The 17,531-nt window shown below is 44.3% G+C and overlaps 1 protein-coding gene across 1 annotated transcript in view; it reads right to left on the reverse strand.

The window, feature by feature from the left end:
* RNF213 (ring finger protein 213) overlaps positions 1–17,531 on the reverse strand; it is a 486,493-nt gene that overhangs the window by 92,427 nt on the left and 376,535 nt on the right. Inside the window, exons 48-53 of the mRNA XM_075344370.1 lie at positions 13,685–13,866; positions 11,783–11,905; positions 9,808–9,918; positions 8,518–8,760; positions 8,345–8,423; positions 6,247–6,281 (exon numbers count right to left, since the gene is read on the reverse strand). Of these exons, the coding sequence (XP_075200485.1) occupies positions 6,247–6,281; positions 8,345–8,423; positions 8,518–8,760; positions 9,808–9,918; positions 11,783–11,905; positions 13,685–13,866 (773 nt within the window). The remainder of the gene's footprint in view (positions 1–6,246; positions 6,282–8,344; positions 8,424–8,517; positions 8,761–9,807; positions 9,919–11,782; positions 11,906–13,684; positions 13,867–17,531) is intronic.

Here is a 17,531-nt window from a genome sequence, read left to right on the forward strand (position 1 = left end):
CTGCGCGTCCCTCCTTGGTGGTTGATGTATGCCACCGCTGTGGAGTTGTCCGATTGGATTCGGATCTGCTTTCCTTCCAGCCACTGCTGGAAGGCCAGTAGGGCAAGATACACTGCTCTGATTTCCAGAACATTGATCTGAAGGGTGGACTCCTGCGGAGTCCACGTCCCCTGAGCCCTGTGGTGGAGAAACACTGCTCCCCACCCCGACAGACTCGCATCTGTCGTAACTACTGCCCAGGATGGGGGCAGGAAGGATCTTCCCTGAGATAATGAGGTGGGAAGGAGCCACCATTGTAGAGAGTCCTTGGCCGTCTGGGAAAGCGAGACTTTCCTGTCCAGGGACGTTGACTTCCCGTCCCATTGGCGGAGAATGTCCCATTGAAGTGGGCGCAGATGAAACTGCGCAAAGGGAACTGCTTCCATGGCTGCCACCATCTTCCCTAGGAAATGCATGAGGCGCCGCAAGGGATGCAACTGGCCCTGCAGAAGAGATTGCACCCCTGTCTGTAGTGACCGCTGCTTGTCCAGCGGAAGCTTCACTATCGCTGCTAGAGTATGAAACTCCATGCCAAGATACGTTAGTGACTGAGTCGGTGATAGGATCGACTTTGGAAAGTTGATGATCCATCCGAAAGACTGTAGAGTCTCCAGCGTAGCATTCAGGCTGTGCTGACATGCCTCCTGAGAGGGAGCTTTGACCAATAAGTCGTCTAGGTAAGGGATCACCGAGTGTCCCTGAGAGTGCAAGACTGCTACCACCGCCGCCATGACCTTGGTGAAGACCCGTGGGGCTGTCGCCAGACCAAATGGAAGAGCTACGAACTGAAAATGGTCGTCTCCTATCACAAAACGTAGAAAACGTTGATGTTCTGTAGCAATTGGCACGTGGAGATAAGCATCTTTGATGTCTATTGAGGCAAGGAAGTCTCCTCTGGACATTGAGGCAATGACAGAGCGGAGGGTTTCCATCCGGAACCTCCTGGCGTGCACATGTTTGTTGAGCCGTTTTAGGTCCAGAACAGGACGGAACGAGCCGTCCTTTTTTGGAACCACAAAGAGATTGGAGTAAAACCCTTGCCCTTGTTCCTGAGGAGGGACTGGGATAACCACTCCTTCCGCTTTTAGGGAATCCACCGCCTGCAGCAGAGCATCTGCTCGGTCTGGATGTGGGGAGGTTCTGAAGAACCGAGCTGGAGGACGAGAATTGAACTCGATTCTGTACCCGCGAGACAAAATGTCCGTCACCCACCGGTCTTTGACCTGTGACATCCAAATGCCGGAAAAGCGGGAGAGCCTGCCCCCGACCGGCGATGCGGAGGGGGGGGGCTGGAAGTCATGAGGTAGCCGCTTTGGAAGCGGTACCTCCATTTGCTTTCTTGGGGCGTGTGTGAGTCCGCCACGAATCTGAGTTTCTTTGCGTCCTCTGAGTCCCTTTGGACGAGGTAAATGGTGTCTTGCCCGAACCTCGAAAGGACTGAAACCTCTGCTGCCACTTTTTCTGCTGAGGTTTGGATGTTCTGGGTTGTGGTAAAGAGGAGTCTTTACCCTTGGACTGCTTAATGATGTCAGCCAATGGCTCGCCAAACAGTCTATCTCTAGACAAAGGCAAACTGGTTAAACATTTTTTGGAACCAGCATCTGCTTTCCAGTCCTTTAACCACAAGGCTCTGCGCAAAACTACCGAATTGGCGGACGCCATTGAGGTGCGACTGGTAGATTCTAGGACCGCATTGATAGCGTAAGACGCAAACGCCGACATCTGCGTGGTAAGGTGCGCCACTTGCGGCACTGCTGGATGCATGATAGCATCCACTTTTGCTAAGCCAGCTGAAATAGCCTGGAGTGCCCATACGGCTGCGAATGCCGGAGCAAACGACGCGCCTATAGCTTCATAGACAGATTTTAACCAAAGGTCCATCTGTCTGTCATTGGCATCTTTAAGTGAAGCGCCATCCTCCACTGCAACTATGGATCTAGCTGCAAGTTTGGAAATCGGGGGGTCTACCTTTGGACACTGTGTCCAGCGCTTGACCACCTCAGGGGGGAAAGGGAAACGCGTATCTTTAGATCGTTTAGAGAAACGCCTTTCTGGGTGAGCGTCGTGCTTCTGGATTGATTCTCTGAAGTCAGAGTGATCTAACAAAGCACTCAATTTACGCTTGGGATAAAGGAAACAAAACTTTTCCTGCTCCGCAGCCGCCTCTTCTGCTGAAGGGGCTGGGGGAGAAATATCCAACAGCCTATTGATGGCTGAGATAAGGTCGTTTACCATGGCATCCCCATCCGGGGTATCCAGGTTGAGAGGGGTTCCAGGAGTGGATTCCTGATCACTCTCATCAGACACATCACAGGGAGACTGATTGCACTGAGACCCTGAGCAGTGTGAAGACGTCGAGGGTCTTTCCCAGCGAGCTCGCTTAGGGTGGCTGGGGCCATCATCTGAGTCATAATCCTCGGCCTGTGAAGCCGGGGACCCCCCTGTGGGCTGGATACATTCCAAGTAAGGGGGACCTGAGGACAGAGGCCTCGCCGTGCCCAGAGACTGAGCCCCATGCATAGATTGCAAGGTCTCAAGGATTTTTGCCATAGATACAGACATATTATCTGCAAAAACTGCAAAGTCTGTCCCTGTCACCGGGGCAGAACTTACAAGCGTCTCAGCCTGGGTCGCTACCTCTCCTGACTCCGGCTGGCGAAGCAGCACCGGGTCGGAGCATTGCACACAATGGGGGTCATCGGAGCCTGCTGGTAGATTAGCCCCACATGCAGCACACGCAGTATACACAGCCCTTTTTGCCTTGGCCGCCTTGCGTTTTGAGGATGACATGTTGCTGCTTCCACAGAGCGATCTGGGATATGCAGCCAGAAGCGCACCTCACAGTGCAAGTAATACAATAACTATATATCTGTACCCAGTACACTGATACACAGTGAGGCACTAGAGGGACCAGCACAGAAAAATCGCTTACCGCCCGCTTAAAAAGCGGGTGTGTGGTCGCCAGATAGCCCCTAGTCCAGGTCTCCCAGAGCCTTGCGTCCTTCCTCCAGCCAGGCATGCATGTAATGGCTGCCGGCGTCTCGAGAGAGGAAGGGGGGCGGGCCCTGGGCGTTCCTGGCCAAGAGCGGGAAGCCTGCTTCCCTCTGTGCCAAGTGAGAGGGCTGGAGCATGTAAATCAGGCTCCAGCCCTCGTCGCTGCTAGCGAACAGCGTCTCTCCCCTACCCTGAATGACAGGGTGGGGGCGGGAACGAAACGGAGCTGCCGGCGTCCTAGGCCCAAAAAGCCGGGGACTAAATTTATAACCGCCGCCGCCGTAAAAGCGCGGACGGCGGATCCCCGGCGCACCACAAGTCACAGCAGCGCCGCCCGGTCCAGAGGGGGTCGGCGCTGCGTTCCCAAACACAAACAATCCCCCAGTAATCTGTAGGGACACCAACTCCACGTTGCGGTCCCCGGCGCACTACAACACCCAGCCAGCCCGGAGTGTGTCTGTGCCTGCCGGGGACACAGAGTACCTGTATGATGCAGGGCCTGTCCCTGATCGTACTCCTGCTCCGTCTCCATCAGGTTCTAATGGGTCTGTGGATGGAGCCCGGCATCAGAGCTGAGAGGCCGGCAGGATCCCACTTCCACAGAGCCCTACAAGGGGATGTGGAAGGAAAACAGCATGTCAGGCTCCAGCCCTGTACCAGCAATAGGTACCTCAACCTTACAACACCATCCAGGGGTGAGAAGGGAGCATGCTGGGGACACTATATGTGTCCTCTTTTCTTCCATCCGAAATAGTCAGCAGCTACTGCTGACTAAAATCTGTGGAGCTATGCATGGAATGTCTGACCTCCTTCGCACACAAAGCTAAAACTGGAGAACCCGTGATACCACGGGGGGGTATAGCCAGAGGGGGAGGGGCCTTGCACTTTTAATGTAGTGCTTTGTGTGGCCTCCAGAGGGCAGTAGCTATACCCCAATCGTCTGGGTCTCCCAATAGAGCGCTGAAGAAAAAAAGCTACCTGTTTGAAAAAACAATTTTGTGGTAAAAAAAATAATAAAATATTTTCACGGCTGAACATTACAAACGTTTGTGAAGCCTCCAGGGGTTCAAAGTGCTCACTAAATAGCTAGATAAATTCCATGAGGGGTCTAGTTTCCAAAATGGGATCACATGTGGGGGAGCTCCATTGTTTAGGCACTTCAGGGGGGTCTCCAAATGCAACATGGCGTCCGCTAATAATTCCAACCAATTTTGCTGTGAAATGGCGCTCCTTGTCTGCCAAGTCCTGCTGTGTGCCCAAACATTTGATTTCCACCACATATGGGGTATCTGCGTACTCAGGAGAAAATGCACAATACATTTTATGGTGCATTTTTTCCTGATACCGTTGTGATAAAAAAAGCTACCTGGTTGAAGCAACAGTTTTGTGGTAAAAAAAAATTTTTTTCTTTTCACGGCTCAACGTTATAAACTTCTGTGAAGCCCCCAGGGGATCAAAGTGCACATCAAACATCTAGAAAAAATATTTGAGGGGTCTAGTTTCCAAAATGGGGTCACTTGTGGGGGAGGTCCATTGTTTAGGCACCTCAGGGAGTCTTCAAACCCGACATGGCGTCCGCTAATGAGTGCAGCTAATTTTGCACTCAAAAATTCAAATGGCGCTCCTTGCCTTCCGAGTCCTGCCGTGTGCCCAAACATTTGATTTCCACCACATATGGCGTATCTGCGTACTCAGGAGAAAATGCACAATACATTTTATGGTGCATTTTTTCCTGATACCGTTGTGATAAAAAAAGCTACCTGGTTGAAGCAACAGTTTTGTGGTAAAAAAATTTTTTTTTCTTTTCACGGCTCAACGTTATAAACTTCTGTGAAGCCCCCAGGGGTTCAAAGTGCACATCAAACATCTAGAAAAAATATTTGAGGGGTCTAGTTTCCAAAATAGGGTCACTTGTGGGGGAGCTACATTGTTTAGGCACCTCAGGGAGTCTTCAAACCCGACATGGCGTCCGCTAATGAGTGCAGCTAATTTTGCGTTCAAAAATTCAAATGGTGCTCCTTGCCTTCCGAGTCCTGCCGTGTGCCCAAACATTTGATTTCCACCACATATGAGGTATCTGCGTACTCAGGAGAAAATGCACAATACATTTTATGATGCATTTTTCCTGATACCCTTGTGAAAATACTAATTTTTATGGCTAAAGTAACATTTTTGTGTTAAAAAAGTAAAATTTTCATTTTTTCGTCTACATTGCTTTGGTTGCTGTGAAGCTCCTAAAGGGTTAATAAACTTCTTGGATGTGGTTTTGAGCAGAGTGAGGGGTGCAGATTTTAGAATGGGGTCACTTTTGGGTATTTTCTGTCGCCTAGGTTTCTCAAATCACTCCAAATGTGATGTGGTACCTAAAAATTTTTTTTATGTAAATTTTGTTGGAAAAATGAGAAATTGCTGATGAACTTTGAACCCTTCTAACTTCCTAACGGAATTTTTTTTTTTTTCAAAAATTGCGCTGGTGTAAAGCAGACAAGTGGGAAATGTTATTTAGTAACTATTTTGTGTGACCTATCTCTCAGATTTATGGGCATAAAATTTCAAATTTTGAAAATTGCGAAATTTTCAAAATTTTCGCCAAATTTCCGAAATTTTCACAAATTAACGCAAAACATATCGGCCTAAATTTACTACTGACATGAAGCACAATATGTCACGAAAAAACAATCTCAGAATCGCCAGGATCCGTTGAAGTGTTCCAGAGTTATAACCTGTCAAAGTGACACTGGTCAAAATTGCAAAAAATGGCCGGGTCTTTAAGGTGAAAACAGGCTGGGGGCTGAAGGGGTTAAGAAGAGGACATGTAATAGCCGACTATACTAAAATCCGTTGATTCCTAAAGGATAAGCTATTGATGACTATCCACTAGACAGGTCAACAATATCAATTAGTAGAGGTCCAATCCCTCACTGATTAGCGGTTATCTGCTCCGGAGGCAGCTGAATGTAAACAATGTACAGAGTGGAAACAGTATTTCTGTACATTGTTTAATGGCTGTTCCAGAATATTGCTGGACAGCTCCTATTCACGTGAATGGGAGATGAGCTGAAACATAGAAAGTCAGCCACCAATCTGACATTGACTATATATACCATGTATACATCATCAATATGTTAGTTCTGCACAACCCCGAGGACAAAAAAGTGACCTGGACCTATTATATGATATTTAAGAAAAGCAATATAGCCTTAACAAACTTACCTCCCCAACAGTACAGTAGTGACCATTAGGACAACCTATTGGAAATAATAAAAAAACATATTTATAGACCAACATTACTCACATTTAATAATATCATTTAACTACAGTGATAAAAAAAGCTCTACGCACAATTTTAGTTCTTAAAGGGGTTATCCGGCTTATTTTACTTATGTTTTGTTATTTCACTATTGGGCTACATTGGGGCAGGTAAGTAGATAGTAACTACCTACCATCACAGCCCCTTTCCCCCGGCCCAGAGCGTTCATGTGACCGCTCCTGACGGAATTTTGCTGCTTCCTGTGATGTCACGTCGTTAGGGGCAGGAGCTTGTAGACGGGCATCACAGCCAACGTCATGTAGTAGCCACCATACTGGGGCAGGTACAGTGCCATGAGCCCCCGCCCCCCCTCCCTCCCCACATTCTGTACTCTCTCCTGCTCCCTGTGCGCTGCTATCTGTGCCCTGTATGTGCTGGGGTCCTGGACAAACAGGGTTGCCCTCTCTGTCTAGGAACACAGTCAGCAATGTTTGCCCGACAGTGTCCTCAGCTCGTTATGATGTATGGTGAACTGTGACCCCCCTCCCCCGTGCGCGGTCTCTCTCCACACTATGTGATAAATGCAGCCTCCCATGCTCCTAGCTTTTGAATACAGTCAGGAACAGAGAGCAGGGATGTCACCTGACACCACGGTCAACAGCACTGAGCTCTGCATCACTAAGCTGTAAGGACGCTGCACCACAGCACGGAGGAGAAAAGACAGCACGGGTGAGAGAGAGTACGGGGGGGGGTAGAGAAAAGAGTGCACGGGTGAGAGAGAGACCAGGGGGGCAGAGAAGAGACTGCACGGGTGAGAGAGAGAGCAGGGGGGCAGAGAAGAGAGTGCACGGGTGCGAGAGAGACTGCACGGTTGAGAGACAAAGCAGGGGGGTAGAGAAGAGTGCATGGGTGAGAGACAGAGCGGTGGGGGCAGAGAACAGAGTGCACGGGTAAGAGAGAGCAGGGGGGCAGAGAAGAGACTGCACGGGTGAGAGAGAGAGCAGGGGGGCAGAGAAGAGAGTGCACGGGTGAGAATGAGACTGCACGGTTGAGAGAAAGCAGGGGGGTAGAAAAGAGTGCATGGGTGAGAGGCAGAGCGGAGGGGGCAGAGAACAGAGTGCACGGGTAAGAGAGAGCAGGGGGGCAGAGAAGAGACTGCACGGGTGAGAGAGAGAGCAGGGGGGCAGAGAAGAGACTGCAGGGGTGAGAGAGAGACTGCACGGTTGAGAGACAAAGCAGGGGGGTTGAGAAGAGTGCATGGGTGAGAGACAGAGCGGTGGGGGCAGAGAACAGAGTGCACGGGTGAGAGACGGGGGCTGTTGGGGGTGCAGAGGAGACGGCGAAGGGGGGAGAGAAGATAGTGCATGAAGGGGGATTATATATGTTATATAACTAGGTGTGTGTGGGTGGGTATGTGTATATCTCTACTATAGACTCACATTAGGGGCTATATATAATTTTCATTACATAGTATTCATTTATCCATCAGGTGCTGAGACAGAGAATACAGACAGGGAATGTGTGTGCAGAGGGCGGGGCTGGAAACTGAGGCTGGGCGGTGCCACCTGTGACTGAGTTCGGCAGTCAAACAGGTCATGTTTGGTTGAGCTGCAGGTAAATAAAGCTACTACAGAGAATAAAGTGAAAATTCAAGAGGAATAAAAGTTAAAAAACAAAAAAAATAATGTTTGGATGTTTTATATGACAATACAGCACAGATAAGCTTAAAAAGATTTTTGGAGTTTATGTCGGACAGCTCCTTTAAAGGGAATATGTAACTAAGGTTGCTCTCTTATTTAAAAGAATTAGAAACTAATATTAAAAAAAAAATTTTTTCTAGTTTTCTTAATTCTATTATACTTTCTTACTGTAATTCTTTTTATATTTTTTTTGTATTCTGAAGAACAATTACAGACTTTTATGGAAATGTGTTGTGGATGTGATTTGTGCAGAGGTCATTCTGCAGGGAGGGGAAGAAGGTGAGTTGTGCATCATCTGATGTCAATACTGGACGTTATGCTATCTTGTAAGTCCTGCTAAGTACAAGTAAATCCCACTTACGATACCAGTGCAGCGGTTCACGCATGGCTCCTCTAGCATAGACCATCAAGTCTTCCGGCATTGTTGGTAAATAGGAATTCTAGAAATAATGAAATATATAAGTATATCTTATAAATGTATCACTGTCCAAAATGCTGCAAAGGAAAATAAAAAAATCTCCAGTAATGTATTACCTGCATTCTTGTTGGTTGAAAAGCCATATTTCTCAAGGGTGAAAAAAGGGGATGATTCCCATTTAGTAGTACAGCAGCCATATGTACGGCGAGTCCGAAAACAGTGACCTGTGAGCTCCTAATGCCGGGAACGGCACGTAGCACTGGACGGCTGTTATTCAGCAATGTCTCCACAAAGGGACTCATTGCTCCTTCTTGAAGAATCTTGATGTTCTTGATAAAATTCTTCATGTCTTCATGTTCCTATATTGAACACATTGGTGAATATATTCAGGTGACTGCAATATCACACATCTACAGATATAGGCAGGGGTGTAGTGGAGACAAGGGCTTTATTGGCAGTCATGGTGGCGCAGGATGGGTTAAGGAGAGGTTGCCACCTTGGATTTTCTTTTGCTAACAAACTATTAAAAAACTGACCTCTCGGTGCCTGTAAAGTGCCACGGGCTTCATGGCAATCTTGTCAATATGGCACCCTTTAAGGTCATGGTGATATAATCAGCTCTGCGTCTCCTGGCCCTGTGGTGGGTGAGTGAAGCTTCACTCTATGGTTTTCCCCGTGTCTCTGCTGTGGAAGCATTGTGCAGCTCAGCTTCATTTAATGTTTGTAATAAATTAAACAATTTTTTTCTTATGTGCAGAAATGTCTAATGGACTACTTGTCTGGACCTAATGAGACTTTGTGCGCCCGGTGCCCCTTCATCATTATCAATGCACGATCCGATGGGGTGAGCCCCGATATCCTGCAATCCATGCACCAAAATACTGGCACTGTGATAACAACCCCTTCCCTGTAGAGGGGAACATGTGCCTTCATAATGGTTTATTTATACGTATACCTAGATTTGGGTGCCCTCACAGGTGTCCTCCGCTTACAGAATATATATCATGTGTAGATCTTTGTGTGACAGCAGTGCCCCACAGTAACCTATGTGCTGTGGGGCTGCAGTGATAAAAGCTCTAGGCGAGTACTAGTCCATGAGACTGGTCTGAGGTCTGTTTTTCTGTGTGTTGCTAGAAAGGCTAAAAATGGCTACAGAAGTGAATAATCAAAAATGTTTGATCAAGAATATTTTTTTGAGGAAAGGAGAAATTATCATAGCGGTCTGAGCCGGATGGTGAAGAAAACAAAGTACAGTGTGTACATTCAGAAAAAGACTTTACTGTCACTGTGCGTCATTAGATTCTCTCCTATGTTGTAATCGGTTACATGGTCAGCGGAGAACAGGTAGCTAGAACTTTGTTTTGGGCTGAGCCTCTTGATTTAGTAACTATTAGTGAAACACTTACTGGCACTGTCCCCTGACTTGGATTATTGCGGATCCCATAATACAAGGTTATTTCCCGGAATACAGCAAGAAGTATGCAGACGGCCAGTTCATGGTTGGGCTGCTTACACTCCTAAAAAAGATTAATTAAATTACTTTATGGTAATGCTGCTGTCCTACATTCTTAAACAAGATGTTTATATATAAATGAACTGACTCGTTGCCTCCTAATTTACTAAACTATCATATGCCAAAAAGAAGATGTCAATACTACCTAGTTACATATGTTGAAAAAAGACCTAGGTCCATCTAGTTCAACCTTTCTCCACCAATTATACATTTTGTCCCTAAGTCATTTATAACCAACAATGTTGTGTGTACTGAGGAAATCCTCCAGCCCTGATATAAAAGCTGTTATAGTATCTGCCATTACTACCTCTTGTGGTCGGCATTCCACAGTCTGACTGCTCTAACTGTAAAGAACCCTTTCCTATTTAGCTGCCGGAATCTCTTTTCTTCCACTCGCAGTGAGTGCCCCCTGGTCCTTAGTATTGTCTTTGGAAGGAATAAGTCATGTGCCAGTCCTTTATATTAACTACACATATATTTATACATATAAATGAGATCTCCTCTGAGACGTCTTTTTTCTAAGATAAACATATCTACGGTAACTTTTCCAGCCTCTCATCATATGGGAGACCTCCATTCCTTGTAGTAGTCTAGTTGCCACCTTTGAACTAACTTCTGAATGTCCTTTTTAAAATGTGGAGCCCAAAACTGGATCCCATATTCCAGATGTGGCCTTACAAGTGATTTATAGAGGGGTAACAATACATTGGGCTCACGGGATCTAATTTCTCTTTTTATACACCTGATATTACAATGTATAGCCTGAAGGATTACATTCCCTTATTCATTTTTTTTCCATTTGTGTCAAAAGTTAAGTCATAACTAAAAAAACAAACAACTTGGACATGTAAACTCTGTCCAAGACAGTTATATTTTTGGCCTGTTAAAGGGGTTCTGCTCCTGGAAAGTCCATCATCAATATCATATAGGGTCCATTCCTCACTAACTTAAAGGATCCGTCACTATTTAGCAGATACCGCTTCAAATATTTTTTGGAATCAGTGCGGTATTACCAGTTCGCCATAGTAGGCACTGGGCCCACATCTCTTGGGCCCTCATGCAGCAGATGAAAAATAATGGATTTTCTATTGAAAGAAATCTATAATCAGCGTGCCGGCCCATCCTGCTGACAGTGGAGGTCAGTGGAATCAGCGGAGCTCCAATGAAAACTACAGGAAGTTGAATTGTTGGTAATACTCGACAATTTACATGTAGTAGAGGAGGGGTAACTATGAGATCGGGGGCGGCAACTGTGTGATTGGACAGCACAGGGATCGGGAGTGGAGGAGCGTTAAGTGGCAGAGAGTTCTCTACATCATAATAGAACATTATAAGAAGGTTCAGGAACACAGACGAGTATATATAGGCCACACCCAAGGACGACGTTGGTTAATTTTCCTGGGTTACAGTGATGTTTAACAAACGTAATTTTTGCTGTGTTTAAATTTCATTGCTGTATTAAAATATATTAGAAAATAATTTGAAGAAGAGGCCCAAGATGACTGCCATGGAATCACCACAGGGTTTAATCTAGCACTGCCAGAAATGATAACTGAGGAACTCAGTCCCGTTTACTTTACATTGCTACTACTAAAAGTACAGAGCTGTGCCTGATACATAAGGGATAGATGTGGTGCCCATTGCAGTCCCTTAAATCAGCCGATTAGTCGGAATGTAGTGAGTAGAACAATGACCTAGCTGTATTGATGACCCATCCTACATAGTTACATAGTAGTTACATAGGTTAAAAAAAAAGACCTAGGTCCACCTAGTTCAACCTTCCTCCACCAATTCTACATAAATATACAAAATACAATTCTTATTCTCTAATATTTTTGGACATGTAAATAACCATAATGTAGTGATACCATTAAGGCTTTTTCAATCAAATCTTTCTTGTCCTCTAATATTGCTCGCCCAATGCCATCTCTGAGAACTTTGTAGCTTGGGCCGCACACCAGGAACGGATCAATTTGACTGGTTTGAGCGTCCTGCAACAACATCAAAAGAATAATGTGCGATTTTCAATATATCCTCTTGATATGCAAGAGCTATTATAATGTGAATAACATGCGTCATGGTGAGGGTCAGAATATAGTCAAGGTGCACAGGGTTTGTGTCCAGAGTCTTCACCACTTTGTGGACGTGAGAACCTCATAAATCTACCAAACGTTTCTTTGTTCCAGCAGGCAAAAAAAAAAAAAACAAAGAAACAATCGAATCAATTACATATGGCAAGACGAATCCGGATATTGGTTATTGCCTGTTTTACATTGCCCATTTTATCTGGAAACAATAGTTAAAACTGAATATATTCCAGTGTGTACATGGCAGACAGCTGTTCAGGAGAAAAAAGCAGACCGGTTCCTTTTAGAGGTTTTTCAAGCCCACAAACTTTTATTATTATTAATTATTATTATTATACAGTAGCAAAATAATAAAGGACCCTTCAAATCCCATAATAATTCCCTGGTCGCCCAACGGCCTTTCTTTCTGTGGCTGCAGTAATGAGGTAACATCATGACGTGGAGCATTGGTGACGTCACGGATATCAACGCATTAGCCCATTTGCAGACACATACAGTAGAATATACACAGACCAAGCAGGCGACCAAGGAATCAGCAGTGTGAGAGTAGTGAAGACATTTTAAAGCTAAATATATTTTTTTCTAATTGTTTTGTCCCCAATTCAGTCTCTTAAAGGGAACCGGTCACCTAGATTTTGCATTCTGACCTATCAGCAGACGCATGTGTGCCCTAATTACACCTCCCTACCCATCCTTGTGTTGTAAAATTGTGTAATATGAAGGTAATAAACGTTTTATTACCTTCATATTTCCTATATAAATAGCAGGGTATTTGGTCACAGGTGCGGCGCCTTGCCCCTGCATACTTTCCGTGGTATCACGCCCCTGTGGGCGTGATACCATGGAGTCACATGAGCGACGTCACTGTCGCTCATTCTATCCTGCGCGCATTGTGGCAGGCTTCTTTTCCAGGTGTTCACGCGCCGGCTTCTGACGCGCTCTGCACATGCGCAGCCCGCGTCTGAAACCGACAAGGAGAACCCGGAAGAGAAGCCTGCCGCAATAGTAAGTGTAAACGCGCGCAGGATAGAATGAGCAATGGGGACGTCTCTCATGTGACTCCATGATATCACGCCCACAGGGGCGTGATACCACGGAAAGTATGCAGGGGCAAGGCGCCGCCCCTGTGACCAAATACCCTGCTATTTACATAGGAAATATGAAGGTAATAAAACATTTTTTAATACTTTCATATTATACAATTTTATAACACAGGGGTGGGTAGGGAGGTGTAATTAGGGCACACATGCGTCTGCTGATAGGTCAGAACGCATATTCTAAGTGACAGGTTCCCTTTAAATTCTGGAAAGTTCCTTGTACAAAGTTCATGAACATTTGTAACCAATTTTTATTGCATCTAAAAATTAAAAAAAATTAAAAAACAAAAAAAAACAAAACAACTTTGCCAACGGTCCTAAATATAATATATCCATCACTTTGTGTCCACAGCTCATGTACCGGCTGATATATTTTCAACATAACAGAGTAAAAACAATTCAGGAAGTTTGTAACCAATACAGAGAAAACAGAGTATTATACCAGAATACAGAGAATTTGTAACCAGTAAAACATACTCATCTGCATAGGAGCTGTGCACCCAAAACGCTACAACATTTTATTTAGAATTATTTGTAAAGTTGCCTCTTCTCGACAGGCGGCCAACCAGAGAGAAAGTACATTTACCTTATTCTGGAGCATTGCTATAGGGAAAAGCCACCTAAATTTAGGATCTTTAAAGTGCCTCTGGACTGTGTCTATCCCGTCCAAATTTGACAGCTTTCGTATTAAGTAAACTCTATACCAGTCATTGCCAGATGATGAGCATAACTGCATCACACACCGCAAGAATTTCTCAATGGTGACTCCTGATGGAAAAGAAAATCAATATCCAGGTTATAATCTGTAGTAAACTTTCAGAGATAAAATTAACATTTAGAAGCCAGAGAGATCACCAATTCAATAAGTAGGGGCAATATTTTATTATAAAAACTAGCGAGCAAACCAACAAAACGTGCAAGTAAACCAACATAAAACTCAACCTTGACCTTAGACTGCCAACAAACTCTATTAACTATATTAACTAATCAATACAGCAAATGTGAGAGGAAAAATAGAACTTTTATTATGGTTTTAAAAACAAATGAGTCGCAACAAAACAAAGTATGTACAGTGCCCTGAAAAAGTATTCATTCCCCATGAACTTTTCTTCACACTACATCATCAAATTTTAATGTATTTTATTGGGATTTTAAGTGTGCTACATACACAAAGTAAAAAGTACAAGTACATCTCAATAAATTCGAATACCATCAAAAAGATCAATTTATTTCAGTAATTCAATATAAAATGGGAAACATATATATATTATATAGAGTCATTACACACAGAGGGGTCTAGTCCTATATATTATATAGAGTCATTACACACAGAGGGATCTATTTCAAGTGTTTATCTCTGTTAATGTTGATGATTATGGCTTACAGCCAATGAAAACCCAAAAGTCATTATCTCAGAAAAGTAGAATATTATATAAGACCATCTGAAAAAATGATTTTTAACTCAGAAATGTTGGCGCCTACTGAAAAGTCTGTACAGCAAATGCCTCAATACTTGGTCGGGCTCCTTTTGAATTACTGCATCAAAGCGGCGTGGCACGGAGGCGATCAGACTGTGGCACTGCTGAGGTGTTATGGAAGCCCAGGTTGCTTTGATATTGTTGGGTTTGGTGTCTCTCATCTTCCTCTTGACAACACCCCATAGATTCTCTATCAGGCGAGTGTGATTAAACCAGGTATTGGTACTTTTGGCAGTGTGGACAGGTGCCAAGTCCTGCTAGAAAATGAAATTTCCATCTCCAAAAAGCTTGTTGGCAGAGGGAAGCATGAAGTGCTCTAAAATTTCCTGGTACACAGCTACACTTTGGTCTTAATAAAACACAGTGGAGCTACACCAGCAGATGACATGGCTCCCCAAACCATCACTGATTGTGGGAACTTCACACTAGACCTCAACAGCTTGGATTGTGGCCTCTCCACTCTTCCTCCAGACTCTGGGACCGCGATTTCCAAATGAAATGCAAAATTTACTTTCATCTGAAAATAATACCTTGGACCACTTGGCACTGGTGTTGTTTATTGGTCAAGAGTGGCTTGACAAAGAATGCGATAGTTGTAGCCCATGTCTTGGATACGTCTGTGTGTGGTAACTTTTGAAGCACTGACTCCAGCAGCAGTCCACTCCTTGTGAATCTCCCCCAAATTTTTGACTGGCCTTTTCTTAACAATTCTATCACGGTTGTGGTTATCCCGGTTGCTTATGCACCTTTTGCACACTTTTTCCTTCCACTCAGCTTTCAATTAATATGCTTGGCTACAGCACAATGAACAGCCAGCTTCTTTAGCAATGACCTTTTGTGGCTTACCCTTCTTGTGGAGTGTGTCAATAACTGCCTTCTGGACATGTGAAGTCAGCAGTCTGACTTAAGCATGATTGTGTAGCCTACTGAACTAGACTAAGGGACCATTTTAAACACTTACGAAGAGTTTGCAGGTGTTTTGTGGTAATTATCCTAACTTTCTGAGATAATGACTTTTGGGTTGTCATTGGCTGTAAGCCATAATCATCAACTTTAACAGAAATAAAACACTTGAAATAGATCCCTGTGTGTAATGACTCTATATAATATATAGGAATAGATCCCTCTGTGTGTAATGACGCTATATAATATGTGTTTCCCTTTTTTGGATTGAGTTACTGAAATAAATTAACTTTTTTATGATATTCTAATTTACGGAGATGCACCTGAATTTGTGAATAGTAAACTAAATTTTACATGGTCTAAATATTTTAAAAATATAAATCTGAAAATTCTTAAGTGCATTTATATTCAAGCCCCTTGTAGTCTGATACTCCTAAATAAATTCCTACACCCCAGTCTATTGCAGACTTTATTAGGTTTTCCTCCAGGATTGCCCTGTATTTAACTCCATCCATCTTCCTTCACTCTGACCAGCTTCCCTGTCCTTGCTGAAGAAAAGCCTCCCTACAGCATAATGCTGCCACCACCATGTGTGACTGTGGGGACAGTGTTTTCAGGATGATGTGCAGTGTTAGTTTTCCACCATACATAGTTGTGCTTTTTCGAGGAGCTGCTGATAAGTCTTTTTTTTTTTGTTTCTATGGTAACAAATGTTACATAACATGAAAGCCTTGTGTGTCTAATATATGTTTTCAAAATTTTGTGTTTGTTGCTTATGGCAACAGTGTTCTACTCACACGGAAAACAAAATGGCGGAGTCTAATGCGATATTCACAGCAACTGAGTGCAGAGGAGTGATAAAACTCTTGTTTCTGCAAGGAAAGTCCATGAAGGATATTCATTGTGATATGTCGCAGACATTGGGGGATCAATGCCCTTCATATTCCACAGTAAAGAACTGGGTTGCCAAATTTAAAACGGGCCACTTCAGCACCAATAATGAGGAACGTCCTGGACGACAGAGAGTGGTGGTTGTTCCGGAAATCGTTGATGCTGTTCACAACCTCATACTGGAGAAATCGACGAATTTCAGATAAATCAATAGGAGACATCATTGGAATTTCCCGTGAATGTGTTTGTGTCGTTATCCATGAACATTTGGACATGAGGCATCTATCTGCAAAGTGGGTCCCCAAATGTTTGACAACAGATCAGAGAGGCATGCGAGTGAAAACTTCCCGGTCCATTTGTCAATGTTTCTGGACTGATAAGAACTTCCTGGATCGACTGGTCATTATGCATGAGACCTGGATTTATTTGTATGACCCTGAAAACAAGGAGCAATCAAAAGAATGGAGGCACAGTGGTTCTCCTCATCCAAAGAAGTTCAGGGTGCAAAAATCAGCCACTAAGGTGATAGCATCTGTGTTCTGGGATAAGGAGGGCATGCTGCTAATTTCAACATCAACGCAAGGTATTACATTGAACTTTTGGACCAATTGAAGGCAGCTCTAAAGGCTAAAAGGCACGGCAAGCTATCCAAAGGAATCTTGTTTCTGCAAGACAATGTTTCTGCTCACACTGCACAAGCGACAATGGCAAAACTGGCAGAGGTGGGCTTCCAGCTGGTTGACCATCCACCTTATTTACCAGATCTAGCTCTCTCCGACTGTCATTGGTTTCCAAACCTGAACAAACACCTTAAGGGTACCAAATTTCACACCATTACTTATGCCATGGCTGCTACAGACGCCTGGTTTGAAGCACAACCAAAATACTTCTTTTTGCTAGGCTTAAAGAATTTGGAATACTGATGTAAGAAGTGTGTTGACAGCAGTGGAGAGTGTGTGGAATAAATGGAAAATTTCATCATGCTACCTCGTTTCTTTCTGGGTAAAGCCAAAGACTTATCAGCAGCCCCTCGTAGCCCAAAAAAGTTCTACTTTGGTCTCATCTGACCAGAGCACCTTCTATCACATGCTAGCTGCGTCCCCTACATGACTGCTTGCAAATGTGACTTCTTATGTCTTGCTTTAAAAATGTCTTTATACT

The sequence above is a fragment of the Anomaloglossus baeobatrachus genome, chromosome 4, assembly GCF_048569485.1.
Source record: "Anomaloglossus baeobatrachus isolate aAnoBae1 chromosome 4, aAnoBae1.hap1, whole genome shotgun sequence".
Taxonomy (NCBI): domain Eukaryota; kingdom Metazoa; phylum Chordata; class Amphibia; order Anura; family Aromobatidae; genus Anomaloglossus; species Anomaloglossus baeobatrachus.